The 18102-nt window shown below is 37.4% G+C and overlaps 2 protein-coding genes across 2 annotated transcripts; both read right to left on the reverse strand.

Moving 5' to 3' along the window:
* Nucleotides 1-320: 320 nt before the first annotated feature.
* LOC117315321 (heat shock 70 kDa protein 12A-like) lies at nt 321-5754 on the reverse strand (the record flags this gene model as incomplete). Its single annotated transcript, XM_033869469.1, is given in 5 exon segments — nt 321-1977; nt 2355-2514; nt 3784-3999; nt 4215-4524; nt 5651-5754. Coding segments are annotated over 5 exon segments (1866 nt in total).
* A 5812-nt stretch (nt 5755-11566) lies between these two features.
* On the reverse strand, nt 11567-18044 carry LOC117315964. Its single transcript, XM_033870406.1, has 10 exons — nt 17885-18044; nt 17106-17516; nt 16491-16691; nt 15237-15425; nt 14466-14615; nt 13841-13987; nt 13384-13556; nt 12818-13226; nt 11884-12033; nt 11567-11648 (listed from the first exon to the last, which is right to left on the reverse strand). The coding sequence occupies exons 1-10, from the start codon at nt 17934-17936 to the stop codon at nt 11611-11613; spliced, it is 1920 nt and encodes a 639-aa protein (XP_033726297.1). The 5' UTR covers nt 17937-18044; the 3' UTR covers nt 11567-11610.
* Between the last annotated feature and the right edge of the window lie 58 nt (nt 18045-18102).

Here is an 18102-nt window from a genome sequence, read left to right on the forward strand (position 1 = left end):
AAACATAATTAATTAGCTTCAATTTCCATTGGGCTGAACACTATCGTCATTATATCATGAATTACGATGATGTCAGTGAAATCAAAATACTTTTAGGTATTCGTTGTTAAGGAATGAAACCTGGAGTCTTTTCAATTAAAACTGGGTACAATTATCATACCTGAGTATAGTAGGTTATATTACTTTAAGATTACAGCTATCAAATATGTACTAGTTTACCAAAATCACTGACATTTCCAGTAACATCCCGGGATGAAAAAATGCTACAATGTTTATTCAAAAGAATGGCATTGACATTCTTTCGTGTACAAATGGTACATATTTTTTTTCTGAATCACAAAGGTTAATTTCGTTTCATGGGTATAATTTCAAAAAGCTTCGTAACTTACAACTTTGCATAAACATTCATGAAAATTTTACGCAAAACTTACGAATATCGGAAGTCCGTTTCACACAAAGCTGTTCGTAAATGCTTTTGAATCCTAACTCAAAATCATACGTTCCCTATACCGGTAAAAAAGACATTTTAGGGTGAAAAGCGTACGCCGGTCCTATACCTGTGTCTCGTACACAGATCATGAATTTTATTTCCTTTTATCAACACAACCGAATTATTGGGAGACGGCCAAATTTTCTGTGATATTTCAATTGGATATCATTTATCATGCTGTAAAACAAACTGTAGCAACGCAATTTTCACAGATTTCGCTCACTGCGTACGATGTAAATTGATTTCATTAATTGGTTTTTATATAGTTTTTGACGCAAGTTACGAATGTTCATATCCACCACATGCTGTATTTAACCGCTATATATCTAATGGTAAAATACAATTTGTCATATATTGTTGATAAAGACGATTTAGTTGTTAATGGCATTACGTCAAATAAGTCCGCAAATTCTATCCAAGAAAGTCAACACGTACTCGTATTTCATTTCCACTATGCTTGTCAACGGCTTTCACCTCGATCTCTGATCCTCCAAAATACATCGTTACGTTTCCTCCCCTGTCTAAACCGCGCGAGGTGTCGGCCATATCCAGTACGAGTTTTCCTATCTTCTGGACACTGTCGTCTGTGGAATACATTGGCTTATCAGACGTTGAGGCGTAAATTCCGAAAGAAATGGATGTTTGGTTTGAAGAAATAACACGGAACGATTTGGTAACTGAAGATGTACCAAAGTGAAAATGTGTTCCCCGTGTGACAAATGAAGAAAAACCATTTTCACATCGGATATCCCCGTTCTCTTCTGTCACTCGATAGTCTTCTCTGTGTACCCCTTCTATAAATGGAAGCCTAGCTCCCACTCCGTATGTGTATTTACATATCCGTTGTGACACCATCTCTGGGTGGTGACCGTTAATTACAGCACCTTTCAGTACAGCCAGACCCGGGTCGTTAGGGATGATGACACGGATGTCTCCAGCGATGTTTCTGATGGCGTCCTGGAGGAGTGAACATTCCGAGTAGCCACCTACCATCAAAATGGCTGTGCATCCTTCTACATCCGGGTTAGACAGAATTCCGGAAACGTGATCTTGAACATGTCGAAGTGATGGCTCAAACAAAGCTTTAACTTTCTCCTGTGACAATCGTAATTTGTCCCGTGTCAACTGAATGTCTGACAACGACCAACCAAGTTTGTCTGAAATAGCTACGTTATTCCCTTGACCAGAACATTGTTCACGTATAATTTCTGAAAGACCAGAAGGGAGAGTAAAAGTTACTTTACTTGTTTTACCTGTTTCCTTTAGCGATCTTTTCTTTATCTCAAAATATTGGTAGAGATCCAAACAATTGGAAATCTGACTGTATTTAAATCCCGTGTACGCTTCTTTTCCGACAATACTTTTCAGTAAATTTTCAAACTCCTTGTTAACTTTTGCACCTCCCCAATCCCCGCCGTTTGATTTGTAGATTTCCTTCAGATATCCCGCCGTCGTCACTTGGTGTACTGTAATATCTATGGTGCCACCTGTAGTATATAAACGGATATTGGATTATTTAATACTGTATCGATAATAATAATTCCGTATGTTACCATACTAAGCCAATATTATCATTGCAGAAACAGCTGTACGACAGTAATTTCATTAATTTCGGTTTACGCTGCATCTATCGTTAACATATTGGCTATTAAAAGATTATATATCAATCCTCTTCTATAGGCGTAGTAAGGATATGTCTTTTGTCCAGGAGCCGAAATGAACAAAAATTGTTCGTCTTTTGAATGGACTTTTTGTTTTTGCTACAATAGTGCCAAGATATTACAAATGAAAGGTTGAAAATTAAAAAGTTTTCCCCCAATATCATCAGAAATGTTCAATGCGTTTGTTACAATTTATACACTACCTCCGGCATCAAGGACCACATATTTTGTTCCTGCTTGAAATGTTACTTCCTGATCCTCAGCTACACATGACGTAAGGTGCTTAACCGGAAGTTGTTTACACAAAATGGATGCTGCTTCCGGTTCTAATACCAGTATCAGCTTATTCGCAGATATACCTGCCTATAAGCAAAACAATTGATTTATTATGAAAACACTATGTAGAAGAGCACATGAATAATTAAATTTAAATCACTGCCTCCGATAGGCACCAGGGACCTCTGGCTTACTAGTCTTACGCTCAACCGATCGAGCTTGAGAGATGATCTCTCTAGCCGACCGTTATATTGTGGCAAGTTATACCTATACAAAATTCTTCTTGGGCATAACGAGGATTACAAATTGACCTTTATTTGTTTCATTTGGAGTTGTATACTAATGGAAGCCTGGAGGGTCGTTCATGAATAATCTTGGATACATGTGTGGAGAACCACTGTATATTTCTGTATATTTTTGCACTGAGGACTCGAGTAAAACTAATTATATGTTAGACAATATGGATCAACGGTAGTGATTGAAACGGACCCTGTAAACGTCACACATGTACTGTACATATAAAATGTCTCAATGTTATACTCTCGGTAGTGATACCCTGAGTAATATAATGGCTTCACGAGAACCTTTATCCCAACCATGTTCTGCAAGGTGTATTATATTCGACAGGAATATGTATCATCGCACATGAATGTACGAGCATAATTGTTTACAAAACGTTGTGAACCTGCTTGACATGATTAATGGCTAAAACATGTAACCCGTGTACGTGTGCATGTGCATTGCATTATGTCCATTGTACACACGTATATTATGTAGACGCCGGACGGGTATAGTACCCGTCTATAGAACTTTTATTGTGATTATGTTACCGTTATATGAGCTGTCCATGTAATACATATATATATATGTGACATGGTCTTTGGCATTGACACTGAGCACTACACGTCCTGCATAAGATTGACGGGCTCTCCTTCAAGCGCCAGCACCAATTTCCCTAGCACTCTAGATCGGATCGTGCTCGCTAGAGCACACTACATGCTTGGTTAGTTTGTATCTAAAGGGCGATATTGTCCTGTACCTCTACAAAGTACACTGGATACCGCCGATCGGATGTCTGGTAAGTCCGTTTAGAGTGTCAGTCTTGTAACGGCCTGTTTCAGTTTATACTTGCTGTTTGTTTCATTTGTAGATTGTTCTGACGATATTAAAACCATAGAACTGATGTATGTCTTTGGTATTTTGTGACGACCCCGATGACACACAATTGAAGTCATATATGATTGTGTATTTACAGCTGATAACTATTTTTCTTTTCAGTAATGTAGCGCTTTTCGTAAACAATATGTTCCGATATGAATGCATACATTAACCAATTAATTCCTCATTAATTATTACCTCTTCGGCTGCTTCACGCATCAGTTGTTTTGCTGAGTCACTCCAAATCGCCGGAACTGTCAATACCCAGCGAATGTCCTTATCCAAAAGTTCCATCACTTCATTCTCTACTGTCTTCATTACGTGGTCTTTGAGATAGCCTATAACTCCGGAAATTACCGTAATGACTGGTAATTGTTTCCCATTGAATGCCGTCAGTTTCATGTGTCTGTCCACCTAAAGATATACAAAGATTGGTTATCCCTAGAGATATGTACGCTACCAAGAAGTTGAACATATGGCAGTATTCAACATTAAATAGAGTGCATACGATATCACATGTTCCATCTTGTATGTAATAGCGAATCATAAGCAGCATTCAGTTAACAACTTTTATCAATTACTGAGAAAAAAGGAGATCTGACAGTTGACATATCAATCTTCACACAAACCTTTTTGTCATACAATGCCATCTTAAACCAGCGGAAGAAATACCATTCATTGTGGATGTTATCTAACGCTAATTCGGTATAATTGTCTTCTGCCGCATAACCAAAGGAATGAACTTTGCCATCTGGGCTAAATAATATGGACGTTGTCGTTTTACTAGAGGCCATTCCACCTATGCCAGCGTACCATGTCGGGATCTGAATATCAGACGGATCTTTGAGAAATGAATCTCGAAATGATAAAGCGTAGCCGGAATATGTGGTTCCAAAGTCAATCGCGGCCACCATCCAATAAGTGTCGTCTAAATTCATTCTGAAAGGAATATTAAGAGATAAAATTTTGAATAGGATAAGATATGTGTGATATTAATAAGAAATTCCCTGACTTGATTTCGCTGCTTAATGACGTCTTTAGCTCTTGGTCACCACTGGCACCTCGAAAGAAAATGTAAGTTCATAAAAGAATATGATGAGGAAATATGGACTTCAAATGTAACCAGATATCTTACAAAAGAGGCCAATGGACCTTAACAGTCACCTGAGTTTTGATTTCTCTAAGCTCTTTTTAAGGGAAAATATGTACATGTATGTTGCAAATGACTCTGGTGTTCGAAACTAGCGTGACATGTTCGAATCGCAAAGAGCTTGGGTTTTCTTTTGTAATAAGAATAGTTATATTTGTGTGTTGTTAGTGATTTTTGTGTTTGTCGGTATTTATTGCATCCTTTTTTCTTCATCTTGTTTTGTCTTTTTATCTGCCCTCTTCCTTGTAAATTCATTTTCCTAGTTTTACACTCCGTTTCGGCTTTATCACTTACACAAATGAAAGTAACGCTTTATTTACATTTCAACTACTAGGTCTGCTACACTGTATTTTGTTTTCTTTTTACCTGTTTGTGAAACAGGGAAACTGCTTAGTAAGTTTATATAATTGTTTAATACAACATTAATTCATTATGATTTTCAAAGACCTGTTACTAATCGCGTTTATATACATTATGAACTCGGAAGACATAAATATATACCCTGTATATACAAGCACCTACTTGTGTCTTCTATTCTGAAAAAAACATCTAAATTCATTCAGAAATGTTCTGCAACTGGAATTATAACATTGGCTATCATTTCTAAACGGCCTAACAACACTAAAAAGGTCATTAGGGTCAGCAAAAATGGCGTCTAAAAAGTGAGTAAAAATGAGCAAAAGACACAAAATAAATCAAACAATACCAATATTAGTTGTGGATGCCCCATGGTCCCATGGTTATGAATCTCACACTCTTTATAAAGTACTTTAAGACCTTCTCATTTCAGAAGAGTACATTCTGACATATTTAGGTGAGAGGTTTGAAGAAGATTGTTGACATTCAACTTATTTAGCTGTTGGGGATAGTTCAGGGTGATGTATGCCCCAGGCCAGTGCAATGCATTATACAAACTTGATGAAGTAACTAAAATCGTTCTGTTTCTGCAGAGTACTAGATATTTTTCCGTATCTGGATCTAAGGAAGAAGGCTGTTGGAATTTCAGCCAATTTTACCATTTTTGGCACTGCCTTAAGAGCCCCGAGCATAGCTCAGCGTATAGATATTAATATCTTCAAAATGGCAACATTTCCTGATAATTTTACCCAGTATTCAATCATTTCAAATTGAATATCAAAAAACACAATCCGAAATATAATTTTCCCTATGTAACCGTTACAATTAGTTTACACCTTCCAAGGGGATCCAGGTTTAGACATGTCACAGTTCTTCAATCTATGCAGTGTATTTGATTCGACAATCAATAGGTCTTCAGAAGATGTTTTGTAAAATTTGCTGTCACCTTCACCCTTTTTGGTCCTTCCCAATAGTCCATTGAGGCCACTTAGGGCCGATATATGCATACATTTACCATCAAACTGATATTTCCAATGCAAATCAGACAAATGATGCTCAAAAATATATACAAATGTATAAACTATAAAGAGTTTTTGATTCTACCATTACTGGGTCTCGAGAAAAAAATAGTCAATCTGTTTTTCAAGTATCATTGAAGCTTCTTGAAAAATATCATCGAAATCGGGGGAGAATTCGAAGTTAATACCAAAAGTTTGATGCACGGAGACCGATGGTAATGATAACGATGCGGAGGTCTTCCTATCTAAAAAGGAGTACGGATTTACTGACGGGTCATAAATGGACGAAACAGCTATATGATGTCCTTACATTACTGACGAGATTTAGAAGGACGAAACAGCGGAAGTTCTATTATGTCCCTTAAATTACTGACGAAACCATACTGATGCTATTAGAATGATTACTCTTTAAAACGAATTTACCTGTATTTTTTTTCTTGTTTTACTTGTGGTAGGTAAGAAACTGACTATACTTTATTTGCAGTATTAGTCTTACAAATCAATCCCATTTCTGTGTTCTCTAAAAGGTAACGTACCCGCGGCTACAGGTGTACACTATATTAGGCATGCATGTACCAACGTAGACCTACGTTATGAAATGTAGATTAATGGAAATAGTATTATACATCTCTGTTCGTCTATGCATATAATTGAATACATATATTTTTCTGTTTCAAGCAGTCTAGAATTTAATACATAATTAACATTGCGTATTGTTATCTATATAAAGAAAACGTCTCTGATACGATATGCAAATGCAGCAGATATGCATACAGTTGATACAATGTCGCGCCTTATGGCATGGTTTATATAACTCAAACATATGATACTATAACTTGATTTATTTTTATGATTGCGAGTTATACCAATGTATATTACTCCAGTTTGTCCGGGGGAAGCGCAGAAGGGGTCTTACTGTGGGAGGAAACCGGCGTATCCGTCAAAACCTCGTGGTCAGGCAAGTGACCCCATACATTGTCACGCTCAATCGGTCGCGGAAGTGAAAGGCAAGTGTGCTACCACTTTACCACCAGACCACCCAAAACTTTTGTACCTGATACAGAAATGAACTGGCGATCATATATACACAGGAGTATACACTCATCAGAGACTCTTATATCAGCCGGTTATTACGTCCCTCCTCAAAATCTACAATTTTGCTTCCTTAAACGTTATATAGGGGAAATACCACATGGAACTTAAATGTAAACAAACTCTACACACGTAGAAATATACACAGAAGACACAGAGAAAAATGTACATACTAACACATCACATACCCGTGAATATTTACCCCGATTTATACAAAATATAACATACCCTTGAATAATCGCCCGGGTTTACTGGAAATCTGATTCTGATTCATATTACCTTCTCTTAGCTGTCGATCCGTTGCCAAGCGTAACTTATATCTTCGACCAGACATGGGTATATCTCACGTACAATGGTGTACCGGTACACACTTGTCTATTTATATTCGTTACTATCACATGATTGTTGTGTAATCAAGTTCCTTAATGACCTGTTCCTTTATAAACCTTGGACATACATTACAAAACGAAAGTCATATTGGAGAGAGTGTGAGATAACCCCACGCCATACTAGTGTATATGTCAACGTTATCACTGGCTATGATTCACATAATCACAATAAATCCTACTATGAATTTTATGGACGGTTATCTAGTACTGTCTTTTCTTATCAGGGCGATTGTGTAACATGTTTGGTTCACGACGCCGGCCTACCTGTGGGACTGAAGAAGGGAATGGTCTTTAAAAACATTTAACTGTATTATATCTTATCATTAAATAAATAGACAGTTCCGCGAAATGCCAACTATTATTCATTTTATGTTTATGCACAACTATATGAAAAAAAACAGGTTTGAAACTAATGACAATGCATAAAATAAAAATAACAAAATAATGACAAAGATACAATATAAATAAAGATACAATATAATAACAAGAATACAATATAATTACCAAGATACAAAATAATAACAAAGACACAAAATAACAACAAAGATACAATATAGCAACAAAGATTCCGCATATAAATAATAAAGAGACATTGAAAAATACTATTAAAATATGCCTCAACATGGTCAATATATCATAAGAATACTGAAGGATACAACATAACAAAAAGTCATTGTTTGTTTGTTTGCTTGTTTTTTTTTAGTTTTTTATATACTTTAAAACGCGTCTTAACTTCTATATCGATTTAATATACGAAATTATCGACTGGGATATGGTGATATGAAGTGCTGCGTTTGTTCAAATGAATGACATTGACGCAATTCAAGGTGACAGCGGTCAAATATACTAAAATCCTTTAAAAAATACTTCTCCAAGACCTACAGCCCCAGGAATTTGATATCAGACTGTAGCATGCTGGTGTGAAGGGCTTCAAAGTCTGCTCAGATGAATTACCTTGACCTACATTCAGGGTTACAGGAGTGAGTGGGATATCAGCCCGTAGCATGCTGGTGTAAAGGGCTTCAAAGTCTGCTCAAATGAATTACCTTGACCTACATTCAGGGTTACATGTGTGAGTGGGATTGCTGCAAACACATCTGGGTCCTAAATCGGGCAAGATTTTATAAATGTTTTTTTTTTTTCTAATGAAGAGGATGTTAAGGACACATTGACCATTGGTGGTGGTGACAATTTGGTTTTCTTATTTTTTTGTTTTAGTAGTAAAATGATATTCGTCTTCCGTGAGGATCTTCAAGCCATGTCTTGAATTTATGATTTCAACGCAAGTGTGTTCAAGATACTTTTAATAGAATCACCTTTGACCAAGACACTGTCAGCCGGAACCTTGTTTCGTGTTTAAATTCACATGTTTCACTACATCCTTTCTTGATCTCTCAAACAACCCCTACCGACGTTCTTTTTACAATATATCAATAGCAGAATAGGTGCATGAGATCCAACAAGTAATTAAAAAGAAACTGGTTGTGATCAATGAAAATATTCAAAATTTCAATTATAACAAATTGTTTTGACATGGAGTGAAAGTCAATAGGATTAGACAACAGGCATAGCCTTTCTTTGTCTTCTCATTAGACCTTCGCAATCCTGATCGCATTCAAATATGAAACGACCCACCGCGAAAAGAACGACACAATCTCCTACCTTGGGTGTTCTAGCATCATGACCTAATAAGCAAGAATAAACAAGCTAATATTTCTATCTAAAGTATTCATTAGAAAACGAATACCTCAGAATTGTTGACACGTAGCCGGTCGGTCCCTTTGCACTTATTTTATTAGGTAAAGCTTTAATACGATGTAGATCATAAAAAAACATATTTTTACATATATTTATACCACACGGGCTAGCATCGGATTATATGGGATAAGAATAAAACGAATAAGACAAAAATAGTAGGAGATCCTAACATAACACGATATCATTAAAGTGTATTTTCTCGTGGGAAATAGGTGAACTATTTCGGATTTATACAGAATAACTATCAATTTCTGCCATGTAAACTGTCGAACTTATCTCTATAAATACCCTTTCCTGACCTCTTCAGTTGATTTATGGAACGCACTTCCAGATGACATCAAATACAATCCGTCATTAACTAACATTGAGACAATCCTAAATACCGATGCTAATACTGTTCCCTCTTACAATATATTACTACTGAAGTAGACTCAGACAGATCCATTCATGCTCGACGAAGGATGAATTGAAGTTCCTTAAATAGTCACTTGTACTCAGGTACCTTAGTTGATTGTCCTATGTGTTATTGTAACCAGTCTGCTGAAACTACCCAGCATTTCCTCCTCCATTGTCCCAACTACCGGCAGTTTCAATGTTTTAGGAGCCTTCCTGCTAATTATAATGATAATACCTTACTATATAGCAGTCTAGACATCATGTCAGTCCAGTAACAAGTGAACTATTGTTGATTGAGTCCAAACCTTTATTAGTCAATCTAAGCGCTTTTGACAGTCAATTATCCTTTATCTTCGATGTATGATATCAATTTAGAATTGTATCTATAGTACTGTTTATACGAGTACTAATTTCCACAACAGCTACGGTCCTGTTGACTCTTTTGTCATACATTGTATGTTTTCATGTAATCAGCGTTTGTTTCTGACATGAAATGCCCTCAGAATTATCCCTTTTTGAACCCTTGCCCCTTCCTCTTTCTTTTCCCTGCATATGTTATGCGTATATATAAGAGGGCTGATTAATATGTTGTCAGCTTCGTATTAAAGGATTTGAATTTTGCTTTTTCACAATTCTGACATGTTGTGTTATTTTTCAACATAATCCCATTCAGTATCTATACACTTTTTCCAGCGGTGTTTAAGGGCCACAATGCCACATTTAAAGAACTCATTTTTTGGCTGTTGAGAAAGTCATCCACTGCATGTATAACGACATCGTCGCACTAAAAGAGAGTGCCTGAAATAGTTGTTTTCAGGTTTGGAAATAGATGAAAGTCTGATGGCGTGGGGTAGCCAGGGTGCTGCCATGGCTTCGATTGTTATTTGACCTCTGGGGTAAAATAATAGACCCATGTTTCATCCATAATGACAAATCTCTGAAGAAAATTGACAAGATCTTCCTCAAAAACGTTACGATTAGCATGCGATAATGTGCGCCTGGTGTGCTTCTGATCATCTGTCAGAAGTATTAGTACCCATCGGGCCGAGAGCTTTCTCATTGCAAGATCCTTGATTTTGTCCATTTTGCTATACCGTAGTACTGCCGATATCCTAACTACATTTTTTGTATCTTAGCGATGTAATATCGTACATATACTGTGCTGGATGCGATACTGTAGTTCTGCCAATATCCTATCTTCGCGATGTGATATCGTACCTTTAACATTGGGTTAGGAATAGGTAGGACAAGGTACTGATTGTATCATTACGGGAACGCCGGCACTACATCGGTATTGTTATGGCCATCTACTCCGGTTTAGTACCAAGATTTCAAGATTTTCAAGACTTTTTATTACTCTCTGACACACTTGAGAGTGTAACAAGAGGTAAAACAAATGTACAGCAATGTTACAATTATAACATGACAATTTGAGCAGATCATATGTATGGACATAATTGTTCTTGTTTCTTACTTTTCCGGCGAGGAATATCATGTATTTGACAGGTCCTTGATTAATTTTAAATTTACATGTGTTGAAAACAACCTGATTTGATTGCTTAGATTTACTCCACGCAACAGTTAGTGTAACCTATCGATGGAGTCCACGGATAATGGAATCAATGACGGCCGAATTATAGTGTTATCATGCTGAAATAAAATACCTTAATACGATTTTGATCCTAACAATGGGTAAACCTGTCCGCAAATATAAAAATGATTATACCAAACGGATGCCTGATTTTACGTCCTTTGGATTAAGTCAATACAAGCACATATCTGAAGTAGTATTCCCTTACATATATATAACATAAACACTGTTTTATATAAAAATGTTTTATTGTTAATATGTCCGTCCGATAGTCTAGCCACGATAGCGGGAACCACCGTAGTTGGTTACAGCTGAGAATAAAAAAAACGGAATTAAAAATGCATTAAAATAGACATATTAAAGGAATTATAACATTACTCAGGAACAGAACTAAAAATCAGACACACTTTTACTCTTCATCAAATGTCATCCATTCACCAATAAAGAACCTCGAACCCGACCCGGTTGTCTTGTGGTTTTCATTATAAAGGATCCCGTCTAGGCAACCCAGTAACATATATAAACCCGTATTAAAACTGTTTTTACCTCCAGACCATCCTCCTCCGTTACCACTAGAGTAGTACCCGCCTCCATTTTGGGCGCTGCCGGCAAAACTCGTATGTATTCCTCCGCCGATTCCACCGGAAGAGCTACCGCTCGTCAAAACTCCCAACATAATCCCTCCACTTGAATGACCTATTATAAAGAATAGAGATATTTGTTTCTGGTGAGAACGTAAGCCAATACATGGTCGAGGGGAACATTGGTAATACACTTGCATTTCCCTACAGGCGACCGATATTACATTCCCCGATTGGATGTAAACAGGTATGGTGTTACCTGTCCGACCACGTGGGTTTTCCACGCGTTCGCCTATCACAGTTAGGCCCCTCGTGCGTTCCAGCCGGCCAACAAGAGTGGTTGACAATATCGGATGTAACATGTTTCGCAATTTTTGTAAAAGAAACAAAGTTTACATTTTTATATGTCAGACGTTGCAATTGGCGAGTCAGTATCGGACTGTTTCAAATGCCACTGTGTTAAGCACTCATTGTAGCTGTCTATTATTTATCTTTACCTTTGGTCTGGCATGTTTAGATGTGACCGATGCGGACGGTTGCAGCCGTACCTCCGCCAATATTGAGAAACATATCTTTACGAAATCAGACGGCTTTGGCAGTAGGTAGTTTGGAGTGTAATTATTGTTATTTCAAATAAAATCTTTATTCATTTTACAAAAAATGGAAAATAATTTATATCGATCGATATCTATCACTTGTGTTGACTCGGATGTAAGCGCATTAGGAGTCTTATCGAGGAAAAGAAATGGAATATCCGGAATATACCCTTGCGAACGGGCATGTGACCCCCAATATCTTTCTCACGTTCGATTGGCGAATCGAGCCCAAGTCGCCCTTGTACAGGTCCGATGTTTTACCACTATGCCAGCCGATAAATGCTATGATTCTGCCATACAAACCTGTGTTAATGACTGGCTGTGGTTGGTTCTGTGTAACGTACACTGGTTGAGGCCTGCTGGCCACATTTTCTGTGTAAATAGGTCTATGGAAATACACGGGTTTTGTTTCTGCGTGTGGTTTCGATACATAAACTGGTTGATAGCTGGTCGTTTCGCATTCATGGCAAACTTCCGGTTGTTGTACGACGACTGTCTGTGGTTGAGGCTTGGCAACATATGTAGGTTGGTAGTGAGTGGTTTCGCATTCATGACAAACTTCGTGTGTCTGAGTAATTATCTGTTGTGTTTCAGGTCTGGGATGAACATATTGAGGTAAAGGAACGTACTGCGGCTGCCCAGTCCCGCAATTGTGACATACTTCCGGTTGTTGTACAACAACTGTCTGGTATTGTTGTTGTGGCTTCGGTCTCTGTCAAAGACATAAACAACAAAAATTACATATGGGTTTCTTTATAATAAAGATCATAACCATTTTACAGAAACACCAGAATGAATGTTTACCTTTTAAAAAATAGAACTTTTGGAATATATATATTAAACATCCGGGTACTTTTATGTTGTCTTACCTCGATGACGTAATGAGGAAGCTCGTCACAGTTGTATTGACACTCTGTTGAAGGCTCTGTTATATAAACGGGCTGGGGTTGAGGAGCACACTCGTGACATTCAGTCCCGATATTTCCGGTAACGATAATTGTCTCGTGATGTGCTACTTCCGGTGCTGGTTCGACTTGAATAACTGATGATAAGAAGCACACATACTGAAATTCTTGAAATTCCATACAATAACATTAACTAAACATCGACGATTTTCCTCTGATACGTACAGATACATATAGAATGGTTACTCTTTCTTTTCTCATGCTTATTTCAATATTGCTGAAATTCCTTCTAGATTAGTATGTTTGACACCTTGCATCACTGTCGAATCATGGAGTACCGAATCAGCAGTACGGCAGCAGTGTAATGGAATGGGTTTTTTTATTGATTCTTTCAATAACATGTTTAATCTGATTGGCTTACTTTGCTGTACAGGTTGTAGACATTGACACGTCGGACAACCATCTTGTCCGCACTGATAGCCAGTCTCACAGTGGCGCTGACATGAAAACGAGGTCGCGCAGTATAGGGGGCGCTGTATGGTCACCTGCTGCGTCGCTATACCAACCACTACAATGAAATGTATTACGGAAAATGATATCATCGTAATTTAAATTAAGATATTATATTAAAATTGCAAACAAAGTTAGGATTTTTGATTCAAGATAAAGCATTGTTGAAAAAAAAAAGAAATTGTTGAAGCAAGATTGTTTAACAAATTAAAATTTCACGTGAATCGTGGACTTTATATCTTATTTTTAATTATCCTTCAATTGAATATAACTTATTCTTTAAATGTTAATTGAATATATTAAATAATGTTTGAAGATCCGATCTGGTTCCAGTTTCATCAATAACCTACAGAAGTAAAAACTTCCATAGGAAAACATTGCGGAACTAAAGGAAATACTATCATGATTTCCTGTTTGTATCTAACGAATGTGAATACCTATTGAATATTTTAACCCAAGAAACGTGCATGAAACCGGGGTAAGGACGATGACTGTTTGATGTCCTCTCGGTATAGAGGAGGTCATAGTTTACTTACCGGATGGATGAATACATTCACACGTGGGACACCCATCACTTCCGCAAGTGTAACCTACGGAGCACGTGGAGGAGCAGGTCAAGTACGCCGAACAGACCACTTCCGATATGACTTGTTGTGTAGCTACCAAATGTTGTTGATGCTGCTGACCTGCAAATGACGTCACAATTTTGTAACGTAAAATAAAACTTTTTTTTGCAATTTTATGTGTTCACTAGTGTGCTCAGTCCCCCCTTCGATTGTTTGAGTTTTTTAAAAATGTCACAGAAGTGTTTGCATAAGTTTCGTTTTGGAAAGTTTGGAAGTCAGATCTGCGATTACCAGAATAAGTATTTTATATGAGAAACAGTCGGTACCTTCGAGCTCCACACCGTCACTCTAACCATTAAATACAGGTTTTAATAACCTACTGAAGAAGCGTCAGTTCCGGTTAATACCGGGTTTTATTCACCTACTGAAGAAGCGTCAGTTCCGGTTAATACCGGGTTTTATTCACCTACTGAAGAAGTTTCAGTTCCGGTTAATACCGGGTTTTATTAACCTACTGAAGAAGCGTCAGTTCCGGTTAATACCGGGTTTTATTAACCCTTTGAAACGTCAATATTTACTCATTAAAAATAAAAATACTTACTTGTTCCGGTTAATATCGGGTTTCTCTGACCCATTGAAGAAGCAGCAGTACTTACTTGTTCCGATTAATGCAAGGACTTACTTTCCCGTTTAAGACGTGTCAGTGATTACTCATTCCGGTTATTACGGAGTTTTACTAACCTGTTGATGTGATCGGTTTAAACAATGCATTTGACACTCCTGTAACAGTTGTGGTGTACGACCCTGTACCGGAACTTCCTCCTGTGTTGGTTCCGTATCCACCACCACTTCCGCCTCCATAATAACTTCCGGAAAATGACGATGAAAATCCCCCTGTATGTCCAGATGATCCCCCGGAAGACGGATTCTCTATGAATGTGTTACACAATACGTGGTATTTATATCATGAGGATTAAAATTGTCATATTTTAGGTACCTCATCCTGGGGAGGACTATGTGGATTATAAGGTACATTGTAGCTCATTATGGAGATGACTATATGGATTATAATGTAGCTCGTTATGGAGCATTACGTTAATGTAATTAAAATCATTGATGTGGAACTTAAATTCTTAATGTCCATTATCATTACGCGTGAATTGTAACTTGCAGTTCTGGATCAAATTAAAAAAAGGTCGGTATGTTTGGAACTTGTGACCTTAAAAGAACATCAAGGGCATTTATTTTAAAAAAAAGATAGCTTTCATCTTCGCATGGTTTTATTTAAAAACCATGACTCTGGATATTTTTTACCCTTATTAAACGTTCGATGGGTATAAAGTTTCGTTGTTTTCGTGGTTGCTGTGGAACCACGATTAAAAATGTTATATTGTGAAACAACGAATTTAAGCTCTAAACCACGAAAGAAATAGACACGAGCATTTTAGTCGTTTAAAAGATTTTGAAATTGACACGTGTGATGTTAGTAATGGCCAAAGTTATCTATTTGAACTGACTAAGTAACCCGTCATCTAAGCTGTCAAATAAACTGCAAAGAATATGATTGGTCTCTTTGGTTTATGAGAAGTACCTATCAAAATTGACAAGTAGGCGCTGGACGGAAGGCGAACAGACGCAAGCTTTAAGTCGGACCAGCATTACGGCATTTCATCTATCTGTCGTTAGTTATAACAGGAAACGAAAAACAATACTGAAATATTTTAGGACATTTTCGAAAAAAAATATATGGTAACTTGTGTCTAGGGTGACATAAATATAAATGATAGAAAGAAAGAATAGATAAGAAAAGAAAAGGTATCCCAGTATTTATCCTGGGAGTCAATTTTAGCATTTTAAAAGTGATGAACAGGACATTGAAAATTAACGCTATTGGTTAGCTAGGTCGCGTCGACAAAATCATCAAACCCACAATACATACAAACATAATATAACAATAAAATAGATAGTTTTACCATAAAGACGTCATCAACCTACTATTTTCACAAGTACAGGACTGGCAGCCATCGGGTCCTTTAGATCCCAGACTGTAGGATCCGGCGCACATGGATATACACAACTTCGTGGCTGTACAATATTTCTGAGTTTGACCGGAAGTGAACGAATTGTGGAAAGGAGAAATCGAACCGAATGCCGACATCATTCCGGACATATCCCCGCCGCCTATCATACCGCCACCTAGCGAGGAAATAATATATCAAATTACTCAAGAGTTTTCAATTGTCTAGTTATTTAGCTAATCGTCTAAAATACAATCCAAACAGAGGCTCCCATTTCACATTATACCCTATTGTCATTATGATACGATGTTGTGTTTTATCATGTCTATGCTGTTATGTAGCGTAAACCGATATATATATAGGTGTCATATTTATATAAGTGTCTTGATACTTGTTGCTGATTCTTTTTTTTTATAATTCTTATGTTATATATATATTGTTAAATGGAAACTGACAAATAAAACACAATTTAAACCACGTCCCGACGGCATCTACCAAAATAGGTTTTATTGTCGCAGAGATAAAGAAACCAAAGAGTATAAGAATACGTAAATATGATAAAATCAAAAAGCTATTCATAGGCAAAGATTACCTGGCCCACAAGGACATGAATGACATCCATTTTCATCCACGATGCGACACCATTCGGGACACATAATTCGATGACGTATACAGTTAGAACCTTCGGCGTTGAACATCCCATGTCCTGTTGACGAGGGCCCTCCCAACGCCGGATTTCCGGGCGCTTTTGGTCCCCTCATTGGCCCCGACAAGGCTCCACTATGGGATGACCCCATACCCATAGGTCCCCCACCAAAAGGCCCGACATTCATCATCGCTCCTCCGGACGACATCCCGCCCATACCTCCGCCGCCATGAAAGGGACTTTCGGAACCTCCTCCACTTCCCCCTGAACTTCCTCCGAACGGCATACCTCTATCATTGAATCGCCTAGATTTTGATCTGACCCGCTCTGATCGTAGATTCTCATCCTCTTCAGAAGCTAAAGAACAATTTAGACACAGCTGATATACTTTCATTTACAAATTGAGAGTTATGTTCGATAACCAAAATTAATTTAACTGCATCATACAGCTGTTTCGTCCTTCTGTGATTCGGCAAGGATGTTTAGGGTCCTAAAGGATATGAGGGATGAAATTCACAAAAGTTCGAGAATAAAGTCAAAATCAAGTTGGAGAAGTACAATAACTGTATAATTTGATTTTTTCTGGAGACAAATAAAACGTTCAGCGACACTCTGAATACGGTACGTAAACCAGGATTCACAAAATTGAATTTTAATGGATTTATACGGCGACACATACATGTAGGATGTATACAATAGTTTCCTTTAAATCTAATACAACTTACCCTGGGTAGTTAAAATATAAACTGTCAACACCAAACACGGAAACCCCTTCATTTTAACTGAAAAAAAACTCCGTTCCTTTTAGTGTGTATTTGATTACCCTGTTCCGTATTATTTTGTCACAGAAAAATCACCTTGTTTGAACTTACGTCAATGTAGTATAAACGACTTCTGTCTCTGGTCTGATCTGTCTACGTCCGTACCATCTGCGTCATTAAGG

This window comes from Pecten maximus, chromosome 17 (assembly GCF_902652985.1).
Source record: "Pecten maximus chromosome 17, xPecMax1.1, whole genome shotgun sequence".
NCBI classification, from domain to species: domain Eukaryota; kingdom Metazoa; phylum Mollusca; class Bivalvia; order Pectinida; family Pectinidae; genus Pecten; species Pecten maximus.